The sequence below is a fragment of the Numida meleagris genome, chromosome 1 (genome assembly GCF_002078875.1).
Source record: "Numida meleagris isolate 19003 breed g44 Domestic line chromosome 1, NumMel1.0, whole genome shotgun sequence".
Classification (NCBI taxonomy): Eukaryota; Metazoa; Chordata; class Aves; order Galliformes; family Numididae; genus Numida; species Numida meleagris.
The window spans coordinates 103,432,001-103,459,080 of NC_034409.1; the positions used below are offsets into that span (position 1 = coordinate 103,432,001).

Here is a 27,080-nt window from a genome sequence, read left to right on the forward strand (position 1 = left end):
AAAAGAAAACCCAAACAAGAAACACCATCAGCATTTTTTTTTCCCTTTAATTTCTTATGGTTGAAAAGCAGCAGCAAGAGAGATTGCCTGTAGATGTTACTGACATTTGTAATGAGGGCAGGGCAGTCAAGATTTGTGCATCAAGACCGTATGTTCAGAAGCTGCTGATGGGAACATTTTACTCAACTGGATCAAAAAACGTCTCAAGTCCATGGAGCTTCACAGACTGTTTTCTGTACTGCTGAGGTACAGAAGATCTTTAAATTCTGGTTATGGAATTACTTGAAAGTGTACACTAATTTACTTCTGAAATACATTACGTTTCTTTATCTTCCATGGTCTTAGAAGTCAGGAATTCATGTGTTAGAACTGAATGACTTGTCTTTTTCTTGCTTGATTCTTCTGAACTATTTCCATAGAAACTTTGGCTTCATACAATGGGATCGGTTCATCCAGCTGAGGCCTAAAATGGAACAGATTGTCAGACGGGTCTGCTGAGCATGCTCAGATCAATAGTAACATTCTAGGACTGCTGCTATAGACTTTACTTTCACTATGTAAACTTTACTTCTTAAACACAATGAAAGTTTTACAGCTTTGCCTAGATTCACAGAAGAATGAAAGAGCCCTAAAGCAAACAGGAAACAGAAGTTAAATAGATATCCTTCTTACAGGGAAAAGGTGGTGGTGAGAAAGCTTTTGCTTTACAGCAATAATGTTAGCCCGCATTAATAGAAAGGATCTTCCATTCCCACCTCATTACGGGTGTATCTAATAACGCTGTCGCTTTTCTTACAAAGGAATATCAGACAGACTGTCTGATTGTCTTTTACAGTCAACACCATTTCTCAGTCAGACAAGTTGCTGAGCAGCCAGATATATGCTCTTCCTCCACCAAGAAAAGAATGCGCTGCCTCTGCTAAATTTTGCCATCAGCAAAATCAGGGGTTTTACCAAGTTTGCCCAGTCTTAGACCGCTATATTATAAACAGGCCATAAACAGTTCCACATAAGCTATTTCAGGCATCCTGTCCTCAGCATCTCCCCATAGATCTGCTGTGCTGGCAAGAGATTTTTACTCCTAAGGCTCAATTTAAAAAAAAAAAAAAAAAAAAAAGTAATCATCTATCTTACCTGAAAACACCACTCGATAATTTCTCCATTATATCTTCTAAGATGCGTATCTATGAGGTCTGTCAAGGTAACAGCATATCTACAGAAAATTCTTTCAACAGTTGGGTTTGCTGCTAAGAGCCCAGTATTCACATGAAACCAGCAGGATCGAGACAAAACAAAAATGAACCTTAACTCCAACCATTAGTTCAGATTTACACGTGGGTTTATATATCAGAATAACCAAATGGTTATAGCAGGCAAACACAGTCTGCAGGAAGCAAAGTAAAGCACTAAGTAATCAGAATGGCAACTGCATTTTTTTGGGCAGACTGAAGACAACTGACTTTGGTACCAGTTAATCTATCCCTACTGTTCATGCAGAAATTAGAGGCAAGAAAAACCAAAATAAAGTTTGGAGATTAGCAGAGCTTATACATTCTTGGAGCAACATTGTGCACCTTTAAGGAATCTCTGTGCTAATGCATAACATTTGTATCGATGCAACAGACGATTTTGTATTTAGTGTTGATATGAAACTCTGAAGAAATAATGTTCCTTCTTTCATTTTAAGAGCAACCCAGTTAACATTTGAAGCTCAAGCCATTTTAAAAAGATCACCTTGTGATTTCTTCAGGTAAGGAATCGATGCCATAGGCTCAAGAATTTCCCAAGACACAGAGATATCAAAAAGCAGATTTTTTTCCTTTCAGCTTTTAAAGAAGTGGTGATAAAAGGTGCTGTTGATATTAGGGGAGACAACAGAAAAAAATCTGTTTTAGTCAGCTTACTTTCTACACGTAGATAACTACGTGGTAAGCATTCAACAAAAATACCAAAAGATAAAGCTATGTATGATAACCTACGTCCCCTAAATAGTGCCCCTCAGTGTGCCTGACCTTGCCTAATCTACTTTGCAGTTCACTGGAGGAGGGGAGGACTTTCTCGCAGTATAGTCAGTCCTCTGACAAGCGTAATGACTTAATTCTCACCTGCCTCTGCTGTTCTGCTAAGCTGCAAAAGTGATTCAGCAGATCTCAATCTGCAGTGCAGAGCAGGGAGGTTCCTTAAAGCCACAACCCTTCCACGAAGCAACCCACTGAACACTGTCCTGCTAGCAAAAAGCTCCAGGTCCACCTCCTTAAGGCCACAGGCTGGTAATGCAACGAAGGGAGCACACCTCTTTCCGCACCCACATCTTTGCTCAATTAAATGTTAAGCACATGACACTGCAGATAAGAGGAAGATTATGAAGCCAAAATATTTTAATGTTTACAGTTAACCTGACTGCATTAAGATTTACAGGTGACACATCTCAACAGATCCAAAAAAAAATCCGGAGTATTTTATGTACAATGTAAATACTTGCAAAGCTTCAATAGCTTTAATTAATTGGCTCAGTCTCAAAGAAAACCACTACTTTTTCCAGAATGCATTTTTGCCTTTCACCATTGCTTTTTACTTCCTATTTAGAAAGTATACAGAGACTAGCTTTAAATACAAACATGTTATACCGTAGTTACGTTGTATGCTTCTCTGTGCTGACCTTAAGCGTGAAGTTACAGGAGGAAACAAGATAATTTGTTAGTTTATCTGTCATATTTCCATCCATTCCTTAGCAGTCAGTACTCAAAATTATCCTCAAAAGGATATAGAGGTACTTCCCCTGCTCTATGTTGGACAAGTTCCATATCTCCTCATTCAGAAAGGAGACTGTGGCTCCTTTAAGAAACAAGGAATGACTGTCTGGAGGATCCAGCTTAAACAAAATGAAGAAATACGTTGTTTAGTTATATTTTCCTGTACAAAAATAAAGATTAAATGGTTATTTTATATTTGTGGTTATAAAACAAACAAACCAACATGCTCCTTAACCATTCTTCAACCAAGTAAAGCAAACTTGTAACATTTACAGTTTTCAGTGATACCTTTCTGTCTTGCCAAACAGTTTAATATTTCTGAGCAATCAAAAGAGATCTTTCAAAATTCTCAGTATAACCAAGCTACTAACTTACTGTGTTAGAGAAGAGAGCTCCAAAATTGTCACAAAGGAGAATATTTAAAAAGCATTACTAAGCCTGAATGCTTTTCATTTTCTGGCTACGAAAATCTTCTTAAATGACAACTGATGTCACTGAATAGTGGGTAACCATTCAGCCACGGCAGAAGATCACAGACACATTCATATACATGCTGTGGTATAAATGAACTTGCTAATACAGTCTCTTTACCTGAAGATTTCTCTCTGTTGTTATCCAGTTTCCCCCAACACCAAGAAGAGTGATGATATCATGCTTATGAGGCAGTAACTGAGATTTTGAAGTTGATTCATCTTCAGCACTATATAATTTTACTGGAAAAATAAAAGGATTTATACGTTCAAGCTCAGAAGAAAACAATCCTTGTCAAAAATGAAACGTTTCTCTCTTCCCGTACCAAAAAACATGTCTTGGGATTCTTTCAGTCTTATGACTTAAGACACAAAAGAGTTGCAGTATATTCATCTGAATGCACACATTGCACGATGGCTGCCTGGATCAGAACTAGAATTCAGTTACGCTGTCGGTCTCATGAGACTATCTCAGAAAGCAGAAGATTCAGGAAATTCAATACATACTGCTTAAGATCGTACGACTAAGAAGTTCTTTAGTTATTGCAGCTAGATATAGTAACTTCAGACTTCTCAGCTATTACGATTGCTTTAGAACAATGAACTAAGGTAGCATAAACAATGATGTCACACATCTAGTTTTAAAAACCACTTCTTTTCAGCTTTAAGTAGAAAAGAAGCATTTCAGACCCATTTAGCTGATGACTAATGTTTCAAGATACCTCCACTAGAGAGTAATACGAGGATTTCTCAAGCAGATCTTTCTGAAGGAGGTCTATTGAGTAAAGACACATACATCAAACTACATGGGATCAAGCAGTTACACGTAAAGTTTTGAGGTGATGTAACTTCCACGTATACTACATGGAAATATAAAAAATAATTAATGCTACTCTGAGGACCAGGTTCGCATCAGTTACATACCTCCAGCATCTACAACAATATCCACTCCTAGGCCACCTGTTTCTTCCAAGCAGCTTTCTGCCACATCTATCTTTCCATTTGACACATCGATCACTCGAGCTAGACAAAGCAATACATTCAGCTGATTACAATAGAACCACAGAGTTTAGATTCACGGCAGAATGAAGACTTCCCATTTTCTGTATTATGAGCAAGTTTGCAGCTAAGTCAAAAAGCTCTATCAATAGTTTTTCATTTTCCAGTACAGTGAAAACCAACAAAAAAAATGCTGATTAAATTCATCCAGAAGTAAAGTTTTACCCTTTTTTTCATACAGACTTAAGTATTTCTTCCTAGCATGGAGTCTCAACTTCAATATCGGAAGTAAATGCGTAAAAGCCCAATAAGTTCAGTCACTAATGAGCTGCTGACTTGACTTTTCTGATGATCCCAGCAAGTTTTTTAGTCTCATTATATCCATCTTCTTTTTAAAATAATGTTTAGTAGCATCATTACCTGTCTCACAGCATGGATAAACTTATTAATGGTATTACTTAATGCAGTATTTCTAAAAAATGTGAATGGCCCTTTGGGTCATTAAATAAATACGCAGATAGAAGTTTCTGCATCTCCTTTTGAAATATTCCTGATCTGAAAGTCACTAATGTATTTTCTCAGATATTAACGATACCTTATTTACAGAAGGATAGGAAAAGAAAGTATCAGGACCAACAATGGCAGAGAAGCAGAAGCTAAGTTTCTATAGAAGAAACTATAAAGGCCAAAGACTTCTCAACAAAATGACAACTGGAATAATGAAATGTAGAGGCCCATTTCCAAAGCATAAGGGATTTAACTCAAATTTGCAAAGTGCACTTACTCACTAAAGGCTGCCGCATACCTTCTTGGATTTAAGCACGGGGACGAGGAGTGAAAAGAGAAAAAAATTGCAAGACACTGATCATTAAGAAGAATATTATTCCCCCTTTATTCAAATACTAAGATGTATTCACATTCTCAAATTCAGTTGTTTAATATTTTTCACTAAAATCAAATAATCTGGCCAAAACCAACAGACATGGTCATAACTAAATAGTAATTTGATACCAACATTTCCTGTATTCAAATTAAAAACAAAAAAACATTGCCGATGAGAAGTAGAAATCGCAGCATTTCCACAGCTTCCTCCCAGAGTTTATGCTCACCCAGGAATTTCTGCTACAGACTTTGAAAGCTGCCACATGGAACATCTGCTATTTGCTTTGCTGAACGTAGTCATGAGAACCACGAGATCGCAGATGAGCTCTTACCAAGAATGAATTCACTGAAAGCTCAGTGTTGGGTTTAAACAAGATGGGAAAAAACCCACCAAAAACCAACCAACCAAAAAACCAACCCTAAAACCAAAATACAAGCCAAGCCAAAATAACTCCACAAATTATAAAAAAGGAGGCAATCCAGGGAATAGAAGAAATTCATGTGAACATGCGTATGTGCATGTGTGTGGATGTATATATTTCATATATACATCTTTTGTTTCTCTAACATTGACTTATCATTATTTAATATTTTGTCTCTAGTCTGAAACATGGGCATCAGCATACCTCCCCCCTTTGTACTATTATCATGTTTACTCCAGAGATTACTGAAAAAAAAAATAAAAGATAAAAAAATCTAGACACACAAGTCTGCAGGGTTTCAAAAGGAATGATTACACTCCCAGCACAAAACTTGGCAGTACCCTGCTGAAGATCATTAAGGTCAGACAGCAAAAAACGCCTCTCTCCTTCCTGTTGTGCAAGAACCTCTGCACAGCACTCCGCTTCCTGCTGCATTATCAGCACTCCAAAGCTGCTACGGGAAGAGCTAAATGCTCACTTGGTAGGCTGGAAGTGAATCACTCCCCAGCACTGCAGATGTGCGTGAACGTGCAGCCCCAGAATGCACATGCATACTGTGTTGTCTCTGTGCTTCCACTGCCAGTTCTGTTCCCAGGAGCCAGAAAGGAATTAAAATTGACAAGAACTCTGTTCTCTCGGCATCTAAAGAACAGCTGTCCGGCTTATTTCATTGCTCTGCTAGCTTACGATTCTTGGGCCAGCAGGGAGAACATAAGGACAATGGGAAGTGCACCTGCACGTCAGTAATGCCTGGTTTTAGCAAGTCACTCAGACCTAGAGATGGGATTGGAGAACTGCCGTAATTCTCCACTTGGAAAGCCAAGACTGCAAATAATTTTGCTAAGCAAAACGACAAAGGAGAAAGGAGTCAGAGACAATTGACATTATCTTTTGAAATCAGATCTCATCTTAACTCATGTGTATTTTGATGTGACTGTAATTTATGTAGGTGTAACTGACTCCATGAAGCTCCTCTTAAGCCAAGACACTCTTACAACAGCCACCACTACTTTTATGCATACTTCTTTGAATGACAAAAATAATCATGCATTTAAGAACTTAATCATGTTGACTATACTGTGGCAGTCTCAGCATTTTGAAGAGGAAGCATCAGAAACTAGTTTTAACCTTTTCTTCACTTTACTTGCAGCCCGTGAACTCTGCTGTAATCTGGAATCTGTAACGCTATCCTTTATTTTAGAACAGTCTGGATAAAGAAATATTCTACTCTCCTCAACTCTGTAGCACTGGAATAAAAAAAGCCGATCAGAAAAGATGCCGGTAGCTTTTACAGAGCCTCTTCCCACATTTCAAGTAGCATTCTCATTTTGAAGTAGAAAAAGAAAAAAAACCTGAAGTATCAGGATAGAAATAGAATGAATGTAAGTATTTTCTATAATGCAAAGTCCAACGAAGCGTTGGAGTATCCAACTACTGTAAAACATGCATCATTTTACAGCTACAACAGTACTTGAAACAGCTGCCACACAGCTTGATAAAACGCTACTAGAAGAAATTGTAGTCTGATTCAGAATTTATCTCAAGCATATAATTATATGTGAACTCTGGCTCGGGTACATAAATTACAGACTGTGATACTTGTGATCTAGTAATACTTTCTTCTTGTTCACAAGCAACAATTTTATCAAGTGAAAAGGTTTTTGAGCAGCTAAGCCAAAAGTCAGCACTTAAGTCAGTGCTGCGTGAGATGGAAAGTACTTAGAGACAAGCATCACCATAATGATGAATAATGAAGAATAAAAAATTAAATTAAAAATAAAAATTCCACTAAGTATGCGTAAAAGAGAATTTAAATATGTACAGAGTACAAAATAAGTTTTTAAACGATTTAATTAGCCTATTTATAAATCTGTATTTCATTTTTCAGCTATTGAAATAAGCCTCTAGAGTAAAAGAATTTCAAAAAGTCCTCCTTAAGCTTAAACTTTAGTACTGAAGCATACAACTTACCCACAGCGGGTCTAAGCCTCTCCAGGTACTGCTTATCTTCAAGACTGTAGGCAGTAGATATTACTTTAGCTCCTCTGTGCTGTGCTAACTGAATAGCTATTGTACCAAAAGGCTGGAGATAAAAACAAAAACAACAAAGAAGTAGATGGGCTTATTTACAGCAAGAATTTAAGAAAGGTTATATTGCAAGGACAGTCGGGAAAAGTCAGGAGAGTATCCAAAAGTGAACTTACTCCTTTAATAAAATCTGAACCGAGAATCTGAATATTCACAGACCTGCTTCAGCTCCAAATGAAGCCAAAGAATCTTTTTCCTTGACTGGAAAGCTATGAATAAATTTAGGAGCTAACGAGATCTCCTCAACAAAATAGCTCAAAAATGAAAGTACTGTGACTGCAGATGTAACTTGTAGCTTTGTGCTCGCTTGATTGTTGAAGAAGTGCTACCAAGAAAACAGCTCCAGCTGCACTTACATTAACAAATCTCGGCTGTGGCAAGCTCACATTTTCATTAGCAGTAAGGACTGCAGAAACGCAAATGAAATTATTTATATATGAAGAAAGTTAAAAAGCAGTGGCGGGAAAGGAATTAAAAATTAAGGCACTTTCCTCCAGTTACACCTGAAGGCTTAGTGTATAACTATGTCAAAGTAAAACAGCAGAAAAGAACTACCTCTTCACTGCCCACACAACGTGTAAGGATTGTATTCTTGGCTCGGTATCTCACGTGGGAGGGCCCTTCCACTAATCCATTAAGCTAAGGGCACTGACAGGAATAGAATAGAGTTTGATAAGCTTAGTATGTTGTAAAAAAAAAAAATAAAAATCCAGTGTTTCTGGTGATAAGACAGTTGCTACAGCAGAGGCCATCCGTACTGAAATTGTTTTATTATTACACAGTTGTTACCTACACTTGCTCCATCCATTACAAGGACAGTTTTTCCAGGAGAGACTTGTGAAAGGTAGTGTAAAGCTGTGTATGCTCGGACACCATCACGAACAGTCCCCGCTGCTTCCACCCAACAAACTTTTTCTGGTTTATGAACTAAATGTCAGAAAGAAAAATAAAACCAGACACAGAAAAAAAAGGAAAGCAACAAATTCCCGACATTTCACTCAAGACAGTAGAAGTGTTTTTCAGTTTTATCCACGTGCTTAAACAACTAGGGAGGTAGAACTAGCAAACAGCTTTGTAAACTAGAAATCCTAAGTTCAAGTATCATTTTTAATGTCAGCAATTTATGTGACTTAGCAGAGAGCTTGACAGTAAAGTGGAAAATCACCACAGACCAGCTGAAAGCCTGGCACAGCATCATCCTACCGAGGCAACAGAAAGGAGGACTGGAAAAGTTTGGTTTGACTCTATAAGCTCTTTAGAACTGCCAGTTTAGTCTGAACCAGGGAGCTCTATAATTACATAAACAATGCAATCACCCGAGATCATTTATTCACGTGCAGGAAAAGAATTCTAGGAATTATCATCAGCATCAACTCTTTTGTGCCAGTTGATACTACCTAGCACAAAGTAAAGGACTGACAGTTAAAAAAGGGGGGGGGGGGGGAAGAAAAGGAAAAAAAAAGGCATTTTCAGCCTATAGCTATTGCAAATAGTTATAAAACAGCAAAGATTTCTATATCTGTAGTTTTAAGTATTAGAAGAAACAAATCTTCTGCATCCCCATGAGTCCATAGCTTCTTTTGCAAAAACTGCCAAAGCCAGTCAGAAAGACTTTTTTCCCAAACAAGTTAACATAAGCAAGTATCGTTCATCCCTTGTATATTAAAAAAAAACAAACAAACATGGAAATGATCTTTTATCATATTTTAAACAGTAAAACAAGGATTTAGTATTGGCATAAACAAATTTAACGAGTCCCCTCCTAACCGCAGAGGTTGAGTTCATGGACAGTCATAGAAACACAACAGAAGCTAAGCTCAGCAAGAGTAGCTTACTCAAAATAACACAACAAATGGTTGGGAGAAGCATGGAAATTCCTAAATTCAGTGTTATATACATAAAGATACTCTACGCCCAGGAACTGGAAACTGGAAAGTCACAACAGTTGAAAAGAACGTTTCAATACAGGGCTTTCTAGGATCCTCAATCCCCGAAAATTCCTTTCTTCAATTTGTAGTCTCCTAATTTTATCCCATCTGTTAGTCTAGTCACAAGTGATGATCCCAGGCTGGATCAAACTGAGGAAAAATGCAAATTTCTTACTTAATTTTTTTGACAGATTAGGTGAGGAAAAGAAGGAAAATAAAAGTGAAGCAACGAGAAGGGAAGTTAGAAGGAAATGAAAAAGATGAGTCTGCTTGCATGGTTTAGGCAGAACATGAACCTCGTAAACGATAACAGCAAAGAAAAAGGTTTTGAAAGTACAAGGCATTCAGTGATTTTATGAATACATAGAGTAGACAGGACATCCGAACGCTGCTAGAAAACATGCTTAAGAAGTTCGAATTACTTAGCACTGTATTAGAAAAGCCAAACTGAATTCCAAAGATATAGTAAGATACATCAGCAAAATATATGAACTACATACCCAAATAATGCTCATGAACTAGAATAACTTCACAAAGACCAGACTCTTCAGAATCCAGAGGCAAAATTCCTGGGGAAAAGAAGATTAAACATAGACCTTTAATTTCAAACAAGCATACATTATAACCAAAACAAGCTCCTAATGAAATTGTTGGTCCCACTTGGCCTGTGGCTCAATTGCTCTCTTGTCAGGTTTATGATAGGTTAAAAGAACTTGATAAGGTAAGAGCGTGTAACCTCTATGGGGCAGAGTGCATAAGACTGTTTCATAGGTACTCCAAACAGCACTTTAAAGTTGGGGAGATAAAGAATTGAGATATAATGCTTTTTGCTACCAGCACCATTAATTTTTGTCAGGTCATGTTTGAACCCACTTCCTGCTGCTCTCACTCTGATTAGTGCTCTGATTTCTGCTCTGGGCCACGGTCATCAGGAAAGAAAACTGGGCCCTCGTATTGCAGACCAAGTCACACTACAGCTACAGTCACCAGGATGGAAGGCTGCAGGAAAGTGTGCTACTGGCAAAAGCAACTGAATAAAAGGACAAAAAGGAGCGGAGGAAAAACAACCGAGAATGAGTGACAATAAGTTTTAAAAAGTTGTAACGCAGAACAGGAATTAAAGGTAGAAAACACCTGTAGAAGACAGAAAGCAAACACTGAATGGACAGAAGAGTCACAACAGTCCTTCCACTGGCCAAAAAAGAAGGTGCATAAGCAGTAGGTTCTGGCATCCAATCAGTCTTCTGAAGATACGTTCCCTGTTTCCTAGGTAAGATGCTTAATACTTCCCCTTCCTCTCCCATTTAAGCTCCATTTAGACCAAACCAAGGGCTTCAGCAGATAATCCTCGGCAAACCCGGCTGATATTTCCACCAAACTTTCATAACTTCCACTCAAAAATGATGGGCTGCAGTATACATTTTCAAATCTCTGAAGGTTTTTTTTTTTAATATATAGAACAACAATGACATGCCCCAATTACATAGCTTTAGCAGCAATTAAGAAATAATGCAAGCAGGGCAAGAATCTCAGAACATATTTTCTTACAAGATGAATATTGATTCTATTTTACTTTCACAACTTAGTCATCCTCTGTTTAAAGCAATATACAGAATGCTAACATCTATGAAGGAACAACATTCCTAAGAAATACATCCTTTATCCTAAAGCACTTAGATTTTGATGATTAATACGATATCGTATTTCAAATGTTAACAAGGATATCCTTATAGTAAAGTAAAATAGCCTTGGCACCTAAGCCAGTTTGCATTCTAAATCTCAAAACAGAAAATGCAAAACAAATAATACATGAAGATGTTCGTTTTCTCAAGAGATGCAAAAGATCAGGTGCAAGTCACTGGAGTCTCAAGTGTTAGAAGATAATGTATGCTACAGCCTCTAAGGAGTCATTACACATTGCTGTCAACTCACACTGATTCCAGGGTCTCTAAAACCATACACAAAAATACGACCCTCACACTGAGCAAAGAGCTACGGCTTCTTAAGTAACTTTGCCCTTAGGTCAGTATACCTCAGTAGTGCTTCCAGAAGCTCCAGCATCAAGTAGAGACCTTTATTTTATGCATGTTATACACATCAAGCATTGGACACAAGTACAAAGTCAGATTTTTCACTTTATTTGTCAGAAATACTCAGCATAGGGCTTTCATGCATTTATTTATTCATTCAGTAACGAGGCATGTAGAAGAACTGGCACTCAAACTGGCTAACCACTGTAATATGTAAACAGCTGTATACTGTATTTAGGTTCGTGTCTCCAAGTCTTTACAGCTGACGTAGCTCTCTCTATTTTCTCCTGCACTCGTTTTAATGAGTAACAGGGCATAACTGATTGCTAAAAGATTCTGTGAGAAAAAAAAACAAACAAACTTTGACAAGTCAATAATGAATCTCAAAATGGCTAGTCCGAGTTCTCATTATTTATCTTAACCAAACAAAAGGCTATGTAAAGAGAATACATTATATTGATAAATAATCTCTTCTGGAAGGTGAAAGAAGATAAACCTTCAAAACTGAGAAACACTTGGTATGATTTTAGGTATAGATTAAAGATGTAACATACCAGGTAGTTCCAGTGAACACAGTATGATTTTTTCACAGGAAAGAGTAGATTTATAAATAAGGACAATACTACCACATTATTTCCGATGAAGTCAGATGCATATACCAGGACTATACTCTGTGACAGAAGGACAGGCTTTTCTATAAAACTTAGGCAAAGATATGTTTCTGACAATTGCGTATTTTGGGACAGTTTGATGTTATTAAGCACAGAGGTAACCAAACCATTTGGTAATAGCTATATTGTTTACAAATCAGTTCATTTATTAATTAAAAATAAGCTCTCAACAATAACTGGGAAGTGTGCCCATTAGGAAAAGATTTACTATAGGAAAAAATATTTTACTCCTGTGTTTTGTCTTTACAGCATCTATATTGGATACATGAGGACGAACAGCTGTTCAAAAAGAAATGTTGTGAGATTTCAGTGTTTAACCACAAAGAAGTGGGTTTTCTTTCCTGCAGGGCTAAAAATATTTAATGCTGTTTTCTTTATCTTCCTCTTTCCAGAAATGTAATTTCAATTCTTCAGTATCTGCCTTTGCAAACATTCAGTATTGAAGAATTAAAAAAAACAACAGCACAGACAACTTGGACAAACCCATAACTCAGACAAAATGAACCTACTTTTCTCACAAACCCAGTACAGATTCAATGACCGATTCCATTCCCTTAATGTCAGATCTACACTGAAGCAGCTCAGGTGCTTCAAACCACTTTTCTATATATTTGAATAAGAATGAAATTAAGTCCTATTTCACAAAAAAAAAAAAAAAAATTCTCACACAAACAAACAAAGACCTTAGCACCTTCCCACAGTCACTCAGAGTGTCACTTGGCTCTCTCAGATTCACAGACAGGTTTTCTGGGGTGTTTTCCTTCTTAATTACTTCCTGGAACTGCCTTCTTTCAGCTACCACAAAGGTGATGGAAGCAAATATTTTAAAATATTCAACAGATGCAGCGTATGTGAGTAAGATTTTTAACCAAATGAGCAATGCTGCTCACAATAATGATACTATTCCTAGTTCAAAGTAATTCATGTTACAAGACTTGAAAATGCTTGGTCATAATTGTGCTGCTTCAATAAACAAAGTAAAGTCATTTCTGCATCCCATAAATGGAATACTATTTCCAACCTGTTAGAATTAGACTTTCTATGGTAAATTAATAATAACCACTCATTCTGCTAAATTTGAAGCCAATTATATGGAAGTTCTACCAAATTTTTAACAGGAAAAGCCCCGAACACATTCCATGCGATTGACTTGGAAGTCCATTTTCAACAACTACAAAAAATCAAACAACAAAAGCACAGTGATAACCACTTGCCCATCTGATGGGCTTTTCTGATAACAATCTCCTAGCCAGCTCCTAGCTGGCTCTGAAAACACAGGCTATATGTTAAGTAAAGGAAGTGAGGAAAAAATCCACTTTCATGAGCTGAAATAGTATCTTCATGTGCAGTAAAAACAAAGATTCTAAAAAAATAAGCAACTTGAATTAGCGTTTCTATTCAAATGTTAGCAAAACACCTGAGCGTGTCCATTACTTCCGTTAGCTCAGAAAATCCATGAACCTGCCTGCATGTTGAAGTTAGGACCACTCATGATTTCTTTACGTCATCAGGAATGGATTATGGTGAGTGGTGCATTTCAGCAGTAGTGGCAGTGACAGCGGGTCACCTCCAGTGGTGCAGATTTTTACAAGCGTGGCATGTTTACAAGTGTGCTCTTGTTCACTGCTGGTGAGAACGCACAGCTAATGGTGGTGACTGTGTTAAAAAAGTGTTTTGTAGCTGAGAATTTGTTCTATCAAATAGTGTCACTGTGCTCTTCGTGGCTGTTGTAGTTTCCATGGAAATGAATAGGAGGTATTACTTCTGGAAAAATCGACGTACGTCAAGGTAGTGCTATAAATACAAATGATTGTCTATTTATTCAGATGGTTGCCTCTGGAACACTCCCTTTCTATGGCTAATTAGCATGTATAATTTATTTACATAAGTATACATGCCTAGTGTATATTCTTAAAGACTCAGTGGATGTAGTAGGACTACTACAGATCACATTAGTTGGAGACCTGAACTTCTGCCTCTTATAACCAAAAACCATCCCTAAGAGAATACCTTCAGATTAAAACCTTCATTTACAGGAGCTGATTCATGCGATGCCAGTTAGAACTCTGAAAATACACGTTCAATTGTAGCTTTAGCAATGTCTATAACCTCAGCCATTCATTATAAAAAGATTATTAATTGTGTTAGTTGATAAAGCAAACAAGTGTTGACTTACCTGCTACTTCATCATCTGGCTGGAAGAAGGACACCTTTCTCCCAACTCACGGAGAATATATGAATAGAAGGAAGAAGGTACCAGCATAAATATTTACAGCTGAAATTAAGCATGCATTTGACAGCATTGCTTATCACTAGCTCATACAATTAAATATACCCCAATGCTAGTGAAAAATGTACATTCTGTATTGAATATGCACATACTGAAAACGAATCTTTCTTCTTTGGCATCCCATTCCCAGTTACATGCAAGCAGACACACGCATTTGAAAGGTCTATTCTTTAAACTACGCATCAAAGATGGATATGCAAATGAATCACTGCTGAAATTCCTGAATGTCTTCACAATTCCAACAAATACTTTTTATTAATTAATTAAAGGTTGCTGCAGCACGCATAGTTAAGACCTTAAGATCTCAATATAGTTTATTTAGAAAGCTGCTGTGCTTTTTCTTTTTAAAAGCTCCAAACAGATATGCAGGCACTACAGTCAGTTCCTTTACTGTCAGTTCAGTACCACTACTAATCTAAGGAAAGTCTCATTAACAAAACAAATAGTAGATCCTATTATTAAAGGTGTACCATGCAAACACTATTTATTTATCCTGGATTAACAGGCTTTAATTCTTGCTACATGCCCTCACAAGGGGATTGTACTAGCTTACCTTCCAGTACAACTCCAGAAATTTCTCGACCAACAGGCAGAAGCTCCTTTCCCAATTTCACTTCTGACAGTAGCTAAATGAAAATAATGACTATAACTTTCCTTCCGGGGCTCAAAATTTGCATGTTTATTATGATCTTACAGTGTTTGATATTTGCAATAGAAAAACTGGGCCACAACCAAAACATTGTTACGGTTAAAAAAAAAAAATACACGCATTCCTCATTCAATATTAAAAACTTTATTTCTACATTTAAATTTAGAAGTGTATAAAGGAAAAAAAAAATCAAAAAAACAGAGTCATTAGCTGACAAGCCAAACTAGGACTTAAAGTCAGTATGCAGAGGATGATAAAAGGGTTTTACCGTAAGAACTCAAATTAAAACTGTGATATTTCTCCATAAATTAGTAAACAAATTCAGGTGCCTTTTATTTAAAGATATATATAAGAACACCACATCAATCCTGTACCTTGTTTCTCAGCGGTAAAGCCATATCCTCAGATGGCATAAATGGAATTGTGCCAGTTACCAGCTAAGGCATTGGCTTAGAACTTCAACGGAAACCGTAAACACCTCTGGCTTTAAAAAAAAAAAAAAGAAAAAAAAAATCAAATACCTTTGTGTCTATCCAGCTCAGTGCACAGGCTCTAACTTGTACTTTCACATCATTGTCTCCTGTAGGAGGAACATTTTCCTAGGACAAACAAACATACATCATACACTGTAACATGAACACGTCAGTAGGATCCTCTTCAAGCTCTTAAAAGCACTTTTCCACAGTCCTTGTTTTAGACTGTTTCATAGTCACAACAAAAATTTGTATTCAATGAGAAAGAAACTGAGACCACATTGGATTTACAACAGCATTTTGAGTACATGTATAATACTGCGACAAACTGACCGCAAGACCTTTCTAAATCTCAATTGTTACCGAAGCTATTTCTCTGCTTTTTCTCCCCTGCAAGTTAAATATCACATTCTCACCTGAAACAATTTTAATATGTAGTTCCCTCTCTAGCAAATGGAAGGAGGCAGATTTCTAATACTAAAAGTAGACAGTAGGAGTGATGGAAAATGTTAAGGTAATTTTGACATGTGTCTGAGATACTGGGCTGTCATACTGAGGTAAACGTTCAAGTAGTTCCAACGACATCAATGAAACCGCACCAGTAAGGACTGGAGTTGAGTCCCACAAATGACAAGCACCTAACGTACAAGAAGTTCTAATGAAACCTTGACTATTCCAACTTTTGGTTTCAGCATTGAGACTTGCACTGATTTGAAGCAGTGGGGTAGTGCTAATTTAAATAATTTAATTAGTCACATTGAGTTCTGAGCTGCTGATTTTGCGAAGTTTTTTTTAAGAGCTACATTAACAACTGAAGGCAAAATCATCTATTTCCATCACAGACTGCAGTCTGTGATGTAAACTTCTGTTGGAATTAAGAGCAAAACATGTACCAGAAAGCTGTTACAGCTTTATTTCTACTTCTGAAGTCAGGATGTCTTCCTAAGTGTTTAAGCTTTCTTTTATTCACTTTTAAAAACTATTCCCAACAAACAGCTGTTGCTTTTCTCCTAGGCTTAGCAAGGTAAAGGGGAACTTCAGGAAGAGGAATACTGAGCTGCACTTTTCCCTCACCACTGCTCAGTTAAACACGTGGTGTTCATTTAAAATTGAAAGGGATTTTGTAGGTGAGACTGACCTCCTCCTCCTCCAACAAACCGAAGTGGGTTCCAATTCTTTGTTCCACAAAACAGCCAAGCCATTAGACTGATGAACTACATGAATACTGCATTTCAGATTAAAAAAAAAAACAAAAAAACACAAAAACTCAACACTTATAATCTAAGGGATTTATGTAATTTATGTAAATTCAAGATTGTATTTTCTTTTGGATGTATTGTATGAATGGTGTATATAGTTCAGTGAATCAAAGTACTGTTACAATGCACATAGTAAAATTGCTTTTCTTTAGGAAAAGATTACAAGAACACAGACCTTGGGAACAAGAAGAAACAATGAAATGTTTGTGCTGTTAACTTGTTAATGACTTCATAACTTAAATATGTCAATATTATAATTTGACCAAGCATCATTTAAGGTACTTTGCTATGTAAATTCTTCATCCAAACTACTGTCTTCTCATTACCCAGCTGCTGTTTCATTAACACTTCCTCAGTCAACTGGTTTTCCTTCTTTTTTTTTTTTTTTTTTCCAAAATTTATTTGTATTTAGGATCAGGATTCCACAGTACTGCTTGTGGTACAAATACCTGCAGAATTAGCTCCTATCTGAAGAGCTTTAAGTAGGCAAATGGACAGAAAAGTAATATATACAGTGGTGCAGTTTCAAGATCTAATTTAGCTCACTTAAGACTCTACCGGAGCTGCCGGGTTTGCCTGTTGGCAGCACCTATGTATATTCCAATCCCCTCTTCAGTGTTGGAGCTAGTAACCACAAAGCCGTCACACAGATGTAAACTACTCTGTAAAAATTACTGTTCTCAACTGGGTAATTAGGCTGATGCATCTCACCTTATAGCTGCGTAACTCTTAGAACCATTAAAAGGAAGAGACCAAAGACGTGTTGCTGAGGGGTGAAAAAACCTTTCAATCTAAAGCAGTATTTAACAATCAGCATGAGTGGATTTAAGATTGCTACCTGAATATGCATCTTGTTGTATCATAATCAGCCATCTTATTGCGTCCTTCTCTTTCAGCAACTCATTAAACATGCTTCCTTACTGTGACTTTACGTCTACTCAAGCAAGATTCTTATCAGTACTATGTTGTTACATTTTGATACGTGGCTCATAGCTATCTATATTACATAAATATATATAGGTATCTGTAGCAATTCATTTTGTATCTGTAAGGGATTCATTTAAAAACACAGGTTCACATCCTCAAAACCATGTAAGCATTTTTCTCCATTCAGATACTCATCATCAATATACATCATATACATGGGCATCAATATACACGTTGATATTCTGTTTAAGTGGGTTTATGCCACCAACTCCTGTGTACATTTATCCAATTAATATTTACATCAAACTGACAAAGACTGTTCAGCACAATAGCTTCAACTGGACAGAAAAGTAGCTGTCTTCTTGTTCTTTCAAGTTGCAGGAAGATAGGTTAGCTAGACAGAGAACTATCAATGCCTCTAAGAGAAAGGCTGCACTGCGATTTCAGTGCCTAATAAGAGCAAAGAACTTGCAAGAAGAGAGAAAATTAACAGCAGAGACACTTTGAACATGGTAAATTTCTCAAGCTACATTTCTACTTTTTCAGTGACTCGAATATCTACTCAAGAGATGGGAGCATAAAATAAATGAACTCTGGCCTTGTAGCAATGCAAAAAAAGCCATTCTTAAAATGCAGACACCAAAACTGCAACCAGAAATCTAGCACTGCCCTTGCTAAGTGCTGCATCATGATGGTAAAATATTTCTCTCCTACCTTCATTTACCCGCCTGCCTGAGCAAAGATAACACCAGTTCTTTTTAAAATTTCACTCCCTTCTTCCACTGAATGATTAATTGTGCTGTTATGATCAGAACTCACTCTTTCCTGGAAGACAAAGGTCATTTCCTCTCCGGATGAATTCTGCTGACAATACAAGGCCTTCATAGTGACCTGAAAAAAAGACACAGTAACTGTAAATCATGCAGTAAATACAGAGAAAACAAACAACTAAAGCTTTACATTAATTTCTAATCAGAATAGCAATTGTTTGCAAGCAACAGAGACACGATGAGTCTTACAAATAAATTTTAGAACAGATGAAGAGATAAAGATGATAGAACCATAGAACACTGAATGGCTTGGGCTGGGTTGGAAGGGACCTCAGAGCCCACCCAGCCCCAACCCGCTACCATGGGCAGGGCTGCCCCCCCCCCCCCCAGCTCAGGCTGCCCAGGGCCCCATCCAACCTGGCCTTGAGCGCCTCCAGGGATGGGGCACCACAGATTCTCTCGGCAGCCTGTGCCACCACCTCAGATGTTACCCACAACACGTTATGACAGTGTTGCTAGCAACAACACAGCAAACGCTCGGGACTGGGATGTATGGCAGAAGGTAACGAATGGTGTGTAAGTCCAGCAGTGGATGCGGAGTGTGCCACTCAGCTGAAAGGCACACAGTTTGAGTGGCTCAGATAAAGGCAGTACAAAGGGAAATAAAACTGCTGCAGGAGTATCAGGAACCTCACACATAATGAGAATCACAACTCAGGTTTGCGGTCTCCTCTCCCAACTTCTCTGGCATACATTGCCCTTGACAAAGAAGAATCTTTTTGAAAACACGTTTCTTTAAGTTCCAGGGAGAAGGAGAGCACAGACAGACGGGGAGACAGATGGGGAGCCAGGCCTTACGCTGGCACCCGCCATCCAGACCCACCACAGCCGCTTCTGTCGGCGCAGAGCACTGCCGGCTCCCCGCCAACGCCCGGCCACCACCCGCAGCCGCACCCACGAGTGCCCTTCGCCAGGTACCTGCCCGCCCCTTGGGCCTCCAAACGCCCCCGGCACCCCCCTCAGTACTTTTGCACGCCGCCCCCAGCAGTCCCCCAGGTAGAGCCGGAGCCAACACGGGGTCGGCAGCCCCACCCGAGGCTCAGGGCCGGAGGGTACGGCCGCGCCCGACAGCTCGGGCCCCGCGCCCGGCCGTTGCCATGACAAACCGTTGCTTCCGCCGCGCTCCCACCTCAGCACCCTCTGGCGAGCGCGGGCCACGCCCTCACTCCACCCCGCCGAAGCAAGCGGGCTCGCGATTGGGCGCTCGGCGCGGAGGCGGAGACAGGATTGGCTAGGTTAGCTGTCACTCACCTCTGGCGGGGAGAAGGCGTGGGCCGCAGCGCCGTGCGCAACCCAGCCAGCAGCAAGGGGAATGAAGAGGCGCCGGGTTAATTCTACACCGCAAAGCCCCACCCCCTCGCGGCTCCGCCCTTCGGGCGCGTCCCACTGAAGCTGCGGGGGGAACGGGCCCGGCCACCCTCGTCCCCGTCTCCCCTCGCTGCGCGCTGACCCCCTAGGCGCGAGAGCGGACCCGATTGGCCGGCGGAGGCGGGGTCCGCACGGCGCTCGCGGCCTCTGATTGGCGACGGCCCGCCGCCCTTCACGGGGCCGGGCGGGCGGGCGGTGGACCGCGGCCGCGCGTCACTACGGCGGCTGCGAGGGCGAGCGTGCCGCGGGCTCCTCCCCTCGCCGCCCGCCAGACGGCGGCTGAGGAGGCAGCGGCAGGGGATGGTGCGCCTGGCGGAGGCGGTGGCGGGCGCCGCTCCGGCTCCTCCATCCCCCCCGCCGTCGCCATGGGTGTGAGCGGGGCCCGGCGGCCCGCGCAGATATGAGGTACGGGATGAGGGGGTACCGCCTCGCTTCAGGCCGTCGGCCGCCGGTGCGCGGTGGGGGCAGCTGCGCCCCCGGCCCCGCAGCGCCTCCGCCCGCAGCGGCCGGGCTGACGCTGAGCCTCGCCGCTCCCTTCGCCCTCCGTGCCCCCCGCGCGCTGCGTGGAGCTCCCCGGGCGGCCGCTGCCCGCCGGCCTCGGGCTGGCCTCTCTCTTTCATTCCTTTTCTTTTTTTTTTTTTTTCATGTATATATATTTCGCATTTGTTTTCTCCTCTGCGGCGGTGCCTGGGCGGGGGGAAGCGGGGCGATGCGATGCGGCGCCGGTTGGCGTGCGCGGCTCGGTCACACGGCAGCCATCGCGCCTCGGGGGGGGCCGGGGGCAGCGTCCCTCCGCGCGCACGGAGCGGGACTCGGGGAGGGCGCGCACCGAGGGAGCGCGGCGCTGCTGCCGGCACTGCGGGAGGAGGACGGCGGTGCGCGGTCGGGGTTTGGTGGTTTGGTCCCTCCGTTTCTCGTCGCCGTCGGTCGGCCGGTAACTTTACAGCCGGGTTTTCCTTTTTGTTCGGATTCAACCGCTCCGTTATTTCGCGAGGAAACGATGGTTCGGCTCCCTAGAAAGCGGTGTTTTGAACTCTGCTTTTCTGTGGGGCGTGGGTGTTGCGATAGGGAAACCGGTTCCGTAGATGTGTGTAAGAGAGTGTTGTTGAGTGAATACTTTTTCCTGTTAAATTAAGTGGCATCCCAGATGTGACGGCGTGGTACTCTTTAGGGCAAGGAAACAGCCTGTTTTCCCGTGCCCTTCTTTCCCTCATCGGATGTCAGGAAAAGGTTCTTCACCAAAGGTGGCTGGCTGGGCTCTGGAACAGGCTGCCCGGGACAGTGGGCACGGCCCCAAGTGCCGGAGTTCAAGGAGTGTTTGGACGCTGCTTTCACATATAGGGTTTGAATTTTGGGTGGTGCTGTGTGGAGCCGGGAGTTGGACTCAGTGGTCCCTATGGGTCTCTTCCGGCTCAGGGTGTTCTGTGATCCTGTGCTAGCTGTAAGATACACTATTTGTTCATACCTTGTATGGCAACATATGCTTAAGGTGATAGTGAAGTATTTTAACAAAAAATATTTCAAGGAAACCTACAGATACATATGTTTTCTCCTCAATCAAATAAACTCTCTGTGTCCCTATTGATGACTCTGGAGATTGCTGGCCTGTGCAGTGTTCTTCCCCAGTCAGTCCTAATCTTTTTTTCTTCTGCCCTTTCCTTCTAGTCACCGGTAACCTCCCTCAATGCATACATACTTGGTGGTGTTTTTATACAGTGTAGTTCCTAACGCACAGTGGTGAGTTTTGATTACTGAGTTCTTTTCGTTGTAAAATGTGCACGCTGCTTCTCCTAAGCCCCCACTGGGGGGGTGAGATGTTGAAGGAGGAGCCTTGTATCAGCTATATTCAGACTCTCAGCTGCAGCAGCCAGGGATGTACTTGCCTGTGGTGGGGGTAAGATGTGCCTGTAGGTAAAGAAAAGAGTTGCCTTCTTTTCATTAACTTTACATTTAGGCTAGGCGGTCATCCACATTTAGGCAATCAGCTTGGACCACTTTAGCTCGCGTGATTAGCACTTGTATGCTCTCCCTGGTTTTGGCAGCCTTACAGGGGTCATGTTTCGTGCAGATGAACTGTTTCTGAACAGTTTCTCCAGTGTGTTAGGCTCAGGCTTCATCTGAGCCAAGCGGGTTGCTCTTTGCACTCGCTCCTTCTCAAACCACACTTAATTCTTTCAGTTCTGGTGTTCCCACTGTAATATCTGGAACCGGAGACGGTGAGATAAGTTGGTTTTCAGAGGAGTTGTGTTTTTTCTTTAATTTTCCTTTATATCCCTGTTCAGTGAAATAACTATTAAGATACAGTAAAGCAAGAGCTGGTATCTCAAAATAAACCAGCGACCTGCAGTGCCTATTCTGTCTGTTGCTGCTGTAGTTAGCTGGTGGGAAATCTGTGTACTCGTTCGTTAAAACCGCTAATCGCGCAATTAAGTTAGATTTGGATTCGGGAAAGAATGTGAATCTAGCAAGTAAATAATTGTGAATGATGATGCCAAATAGCCTTTTCTGATCTGCCTTTATTCTGTAACCATAGATTGTAATTTTAGGTTTCGGTAGGATAACACCAGGGTAAACAAGGATTTCTGCTTGTAGAATAGAGTGAAAAACAAAGAATTTAAATGAAAGCCTCAGCAATGGCTTGAGGAGAGGGGAGAAGATCATAATTGAGAGTTACCAGCATTGAACACGTGCTTATGCTGCCTTTAGTAGTAGGTGGAGTAGCATAAATCATCAGCGGGAGGATTTGTTTGTGGTATGCATTGCAGGTAGGGATGTCTCAGAAATTAACCTGCACGGAACCAAAGAGATGAGAATTTTTCTTTAGCATTAAAATAAAGCCAAAATAGCTTCTGCCCCTGTTGTCTGCTAGGAATGTTGAATGCTTGTTGCTATTGTATTTAATGCAGCTGCTGAACTTGAAATGGCCCCTACGCTGAGAGTTGGTTTTGTTTTTACTTGCGTAGCATGAAATTGGCCGGTATAGTAGACAATTAGAACTTTGGTCTAGTCTGAGGTCTAATGATACACTGTTTGTATGCATAAAACTTTACTGTGAGGTGCCAAAATTTCAGTACGATGTGTGCCAGAAGTAGTTGTCCTGGCTTAAAGAGTACTTTCTGAAATTAAAAAATAGTATACCAGATTCCAGTGGTTATTTTTGAATGATACTGTTGCTGTAGGTACGTCCTGGCATTTTAATTGCCAGTTGCAATATTCCTAACTCTGTTTCCCAGTCCTTCGTATAAAAACAACAAAAGTAGTTCTGGGGTGTGCACGCAGAGATATAGTTAATCCTGCTGTCTAGAGTGAGGCTGTCTAGATGACTGTAAGCGTGTGCAGGAGGTAGAGGTGGTCTTGTTCTTGGCAGAGCAGGCACCGTTTGTATAGGAGAGACTGGTTTTTAACTACTGATCTTCGAGGCTTTTCTGCAATTGAAACTGGAATTTGTCAGCCTATTTTGGAATATCAGTATAATGTTTTGACTGGCACAGAAAGTGACTGCGCATAAAAATACTTGTGTTTGGGGAAGAGTGAAGAGAGTTGGACATCCAACATGTGTTGGATGTTGCAGTTTCCTTTTTCAAGTGTTGTTTATAAGATAAATGAATTAACGCTAGTGTCATTTCAGAGGTTATCTTCCGTTTCTTTTTCCTGTAAAGCTAACTTCTTTGGAACAGTTGTGCTTGTGTGTGAAAAGTGCTTGGAATTTTAAAACAATAATACTATTAATTGCCTGAAACCTAAATCCCTACAGTGCATTTCTCTCTCACGGTATTTCTCAATCTCCCCCCATCGTTGTGGTTGTATGTGCCCACAGGATGTGTGCAGCAACCACAGTTTTGGCAGTTGAAGTCTAGGTACTATAGATCTTCAGGATTAAGTTTTTTGAGTTGCGGCTCTTTGAAAATCATGGGCTTGATGGTATGTTCCCTCACGTTTCTCTGTACTAATAGTACAGATTAAGCAGGCCCTAGAAATACTATGAAAATAATGCCACTGAAGATCTGCTGGTTCAAGAGTCCAGGTTTTCCTTTGTATTTTGATGGTAGCCCCTTCTGATCTGCACGGAAAGGATGTAGACTTACAGATCGCTAATTTGCTGTGAATGATTGGACAGGAGTTTTGTTTGCATTGGAAGATACGGTTTAACTTGCTTCATGTAAATGTTCAATTCACAGATACGTTATTAGTGCACTTCAAAATTCATGTTTTCTTTTGCCTTACCAAGTTGAACGGTAAAGGAGAAATCCGGTATTGACTACCAGGAAGCTAATTCAGTCGTGTGTCTCTACAGAACACTAGGGTCTGTGGTGCCCATTTAGCTGAACAAATTCTGTACAAAGTCAGCTGCATATGTAACTTTAAAAGATCAAATTGAGTTTATGCAGAGATATTCAGATGCTTGACAGGCTGAAAGAGCTGGGGCTGTTCAGCCCGGAGAACAGGAAGCTCCAAAGTGACCTGATAGCAGCCTTACAGTATTTAACGGGGAGCTCCAGGAAAGAAGAAGACAGACTTTTAGCAGGGTCTGTTGTGATAAAGCAAGGGGAAATGGCTTCAAGCTTAAAGAAGGGAGATGTAGGTTGGGATATATATAAGGAAAAAGTCTTCTGCGGTGAGGGTGGTGAGGCACTGGAACTGGTTGCGCAGAGATGTGGTTGGTGCCCCATCTCTGGAGGCTTTCAAGGCAAGGCTGGATCAGGCCCTGGGCAACATGATTTAGCTGTGCATGTCCCTGTTCATTGCAGGGTATTTGGACCAGATGATCTTTAAAGGTCCCTTCCAACTCTAAGGATGCTGTGATTCATATCAATGATGGCCATTTTCATATTATGTTATGCCTTGTGTTTTGGATACGTAGAGCTCGTGGATTATGTTTTCATGCATACGACTGATCTGAAAGCTCTAAAGGTACAATGTGGCTAAGTTCATGTTTTCCAGTCACCATTTCTCTATTAAAAAGGAAGAAAAATGTCATAACTGTAAAAATATGTGTTTCATGGACTTTATTGTAGGTTTATATGTAACAATTTGAAATTCACAATCACAACACAGTATGAGCTGGCCTGTAAATCTGGTTGTAAGGGGCAGTTTAATATGTCTAAGTTTTTTAATAGGTCACAGAGGGATCTGTCAAAATTTCAGTGTTAGCTTCTCTGCCAGTTCTGCAATGAAAGAAGATAAAGACTGAGCAGATCTGTCCAGTTGCCTAGTTCCAGTTATATTACACTGCTTAGACATTAGTTTCACATTGTTAATCCTTGATCCTGCAAGCTGTTCTGCATGAACACGTGCTTGTCAGCTCTGCACGGCTATGAGAACGTCACCAAATATAGATGCACCTGTGAAGAATTCCACGCAGCCAAGTGGCTTTCAGCTGTGTGCAGGTTCTGTGGGGATTCCAGAGTTAACAGGGAGGGGAGTTAGACAGAAGCTCAGTTACCTGGTTTTTTTTGTAGAAGAGGTTTAAGTAGGGTCACCTGATGGAATTGGCCCCCTGTTTTAGGTTTCTGTCATGCTGCTCTGCAGGACAGTAGAGTCTTAAAATGGCTTGTACAATATTCCTGAATTTCTTTTAACTTCAGGTTTTTTTTTCCTTTTAATATTTGTTGGTAGCTTTCAAGATTTGCTGGACTTTCGGGAGCATTCTTGCTCTTGTAAAAAAAAAAAAATAATAATTAAATGGAAGTTTAAATGATGCTGTAATTTTGGATGAAGGTTTGCAAAGAGAAAATTCTGAAAAACACCACTGGCTAAATTGTAATTATTTTCCTAGAGTGGTTTGTGTAGATAGAAGAGTTGATTGTATGTTGTAATGAGTTCTTTGTCATCTAAAGAGAATAAACAGTATCATTTAGGTGGAAAAGAGATGACTTGAAATCCGGCGTAGTTTTCACTGTAGTGGTGTGAGGTTCCAATAAAATGGTATTGCTTCAGGGAGTGTTGGCAAGCTCTACGATGATGTGGGCAGGGGAAGATGACAGAAGTCATTTCCTTGTTCGTGTGGCGTAATGCTGGCATTAAGGGTGAGCTTTGCCTGTGATGAGAAGTTGATGACTTTGGCGCTGTTGGTAGTCCTTAGCGTTGACTCATGGCTAAAATTCTTTCATGCAATGATGGTGTGGTTCAAAGAGGGTGATCTTGGACTTTGAAAGGAGAGCTCTTTAGTCAACGTGAAACCAAGGTTGTGGACTCCTACTGCTGTTACGCTTTTATAATCTTTGAATCAGTCTTGCTCATAACAAGTGTCCTAGCTCAGGCTATGTTTCATTATGTTCTTAGCGGAATAATCTGAATGGCATTAAGGCTTGTGCAGCATGTTCTCTTTAACCGTTCCATGCTTTTTAGATTAATTAGTCACCCTTTTTGCATGATCAGAATTGATGGATGAACTGTGCACAATAACTGGAATCCACTCTTGTGAAACAAAAATATGAAATCCTCTGGACTCAGTGCTGAATTTAAAGTATCACATGTAGAAATGGACCAATTCCTTAAGTATGTCCCCAAAATGTTTGGTGGTACTATTTAAACTCAACACTTAAATCTGATGAGATTGCATAAAACTTGCATCGTCAGTAGATGATGCAAGTAAATTTTGCTGTGTGAGATGTTTTGGAGGGAGCAGGGGAAAAGAAACATCCTCTTGAGGATGTGCACAAACGCTATTGCATGGCTTCTTAAACACGTGATGATCAGTATTAACTAGTTGGGTGAATTGAACTCAAAGAGTGTGATCTGCTTCTATTTTAGAGTTTATAAACAAGAGCACAATTACTCAAGAACAAGTCTGGGTTGTTGTATCAATAAAGCTGTCTTCTAAGCTGAAACAGCCAACTCCCCCTTGCTGCAAACAAACAAATGAATAAAGAAAGCCCACCAACTCTTTTTGAACTTACCTGTTGTGTTCTATGAACTTCTATATAAGAGCTTGATACATAGGTACCCCTTCAAATTCTTGTTCTAAGAAATCTAGCAATTTTATTTTAATCTCTTTGTTCTACCTGAGATTTGGATTATGCTATAAGGAAGATCTTGGTG

General features: G+C 40.3%; 2 protein-coding genes across 14 annotated transcripts in view; one reads left to right on the top strand and one right to left on the bottom strand.

Moving 5' to 3' along the window:
* Positions 30–20,175, bottom strand: CRYZL1 (crystallin zeta like 1). Of its 8 annotated transcripts, none has more exons than XM_021404842.1 (14): positions 19,923–20,175; positions 18,661–18,732; positions 15,704–15,781; positions 15,087–15,159; positions 14,420–14,464; positions 10,043–10,111; positions 8,408–8,541; positions 7,498–7,609; positions 5,007–5,030; positions 4,148–4,246; positions 3,345–3,466; positions 2,767–2,872; positions 1,135–1,180; positions 30–463 (listed from the first exon to the last, which is right to left on the bottom strand). In XM_021404842.1, exons 2-14 carry the CDS (start codon positions 18,724–18,726, stop codon positions 364–366), a joined length of 1,074 nt encoding a protein of 357 aa, XP_021260517.1. In that variant the 5' UTR covers positions 18,727–18,732; positions 19,923–20,175; the 3' UTR covers positions 30–363. The 8 variants fall into 8 exon arrangements, 7 of the variants coding, with proteins under 7 accessions (XP_021260517.1, XP_021260492.1, XP_021260465.1 ...); XM_021404817.1 differs by lacking the exon at positions 19,923–20,175 and adding an exon at positions 19,778–19,864 and having other exon boundaries at positions 5,007–5,027; XM_021404790.1 differs by lacking the exon at positions 19,923–20,175 and adding an exon at positions 19,778–19,864.
* The window catches only part of ITSN1 (intersectin 1), a 120,990-nt gene continuing 114,166 nt past the window's right edge, over positions 20,257–27,080 (top strand). For 3 of the 6 annotated variants that reach the window (XM_021404690.1, XM_021404709.1, XM_021404730.1), the window contains exon 1: positions 20,257–20,444. The gene's annotated coding sequence lies outside the window, so the exon portion shown is untranslated. The remainder of the gene's footprint in view (positions 20,445–27,080) is intronic. The other 3 variants (XM_021404705.1, XM_021404699.1, XM_021404719.1) reach the window with 1 other exon arrangement.

What these genes read in the sequence shown, in the direction of transcription:
- CRYZL1 (XM_021404842.1), bottom strand. Translation starts at nt 18,726, where the DNA reads ATGAAGGCCTTGTATTGTCAGCAGAATTCATCCGGAGAGGAAATGACC. An exon ending in GAGGCTTAGACCCGCTGTGG is followed by an intron (nt 5,031 to 7,497) that starts GTAAGTTGTATG and finishes CTTAAATCCAAG; the next exon opens with AAGGTATGCGGCAGCCTTTA. An exon ending in TTATCGAGTGGTGTTTTCAG is followed by an intron (nt 464 to 1,134) that starts GTAAGATAGATG and finishes GTTCCATTTTAG; the next exon opens with GCCTCAGCTGGATGAACCGA.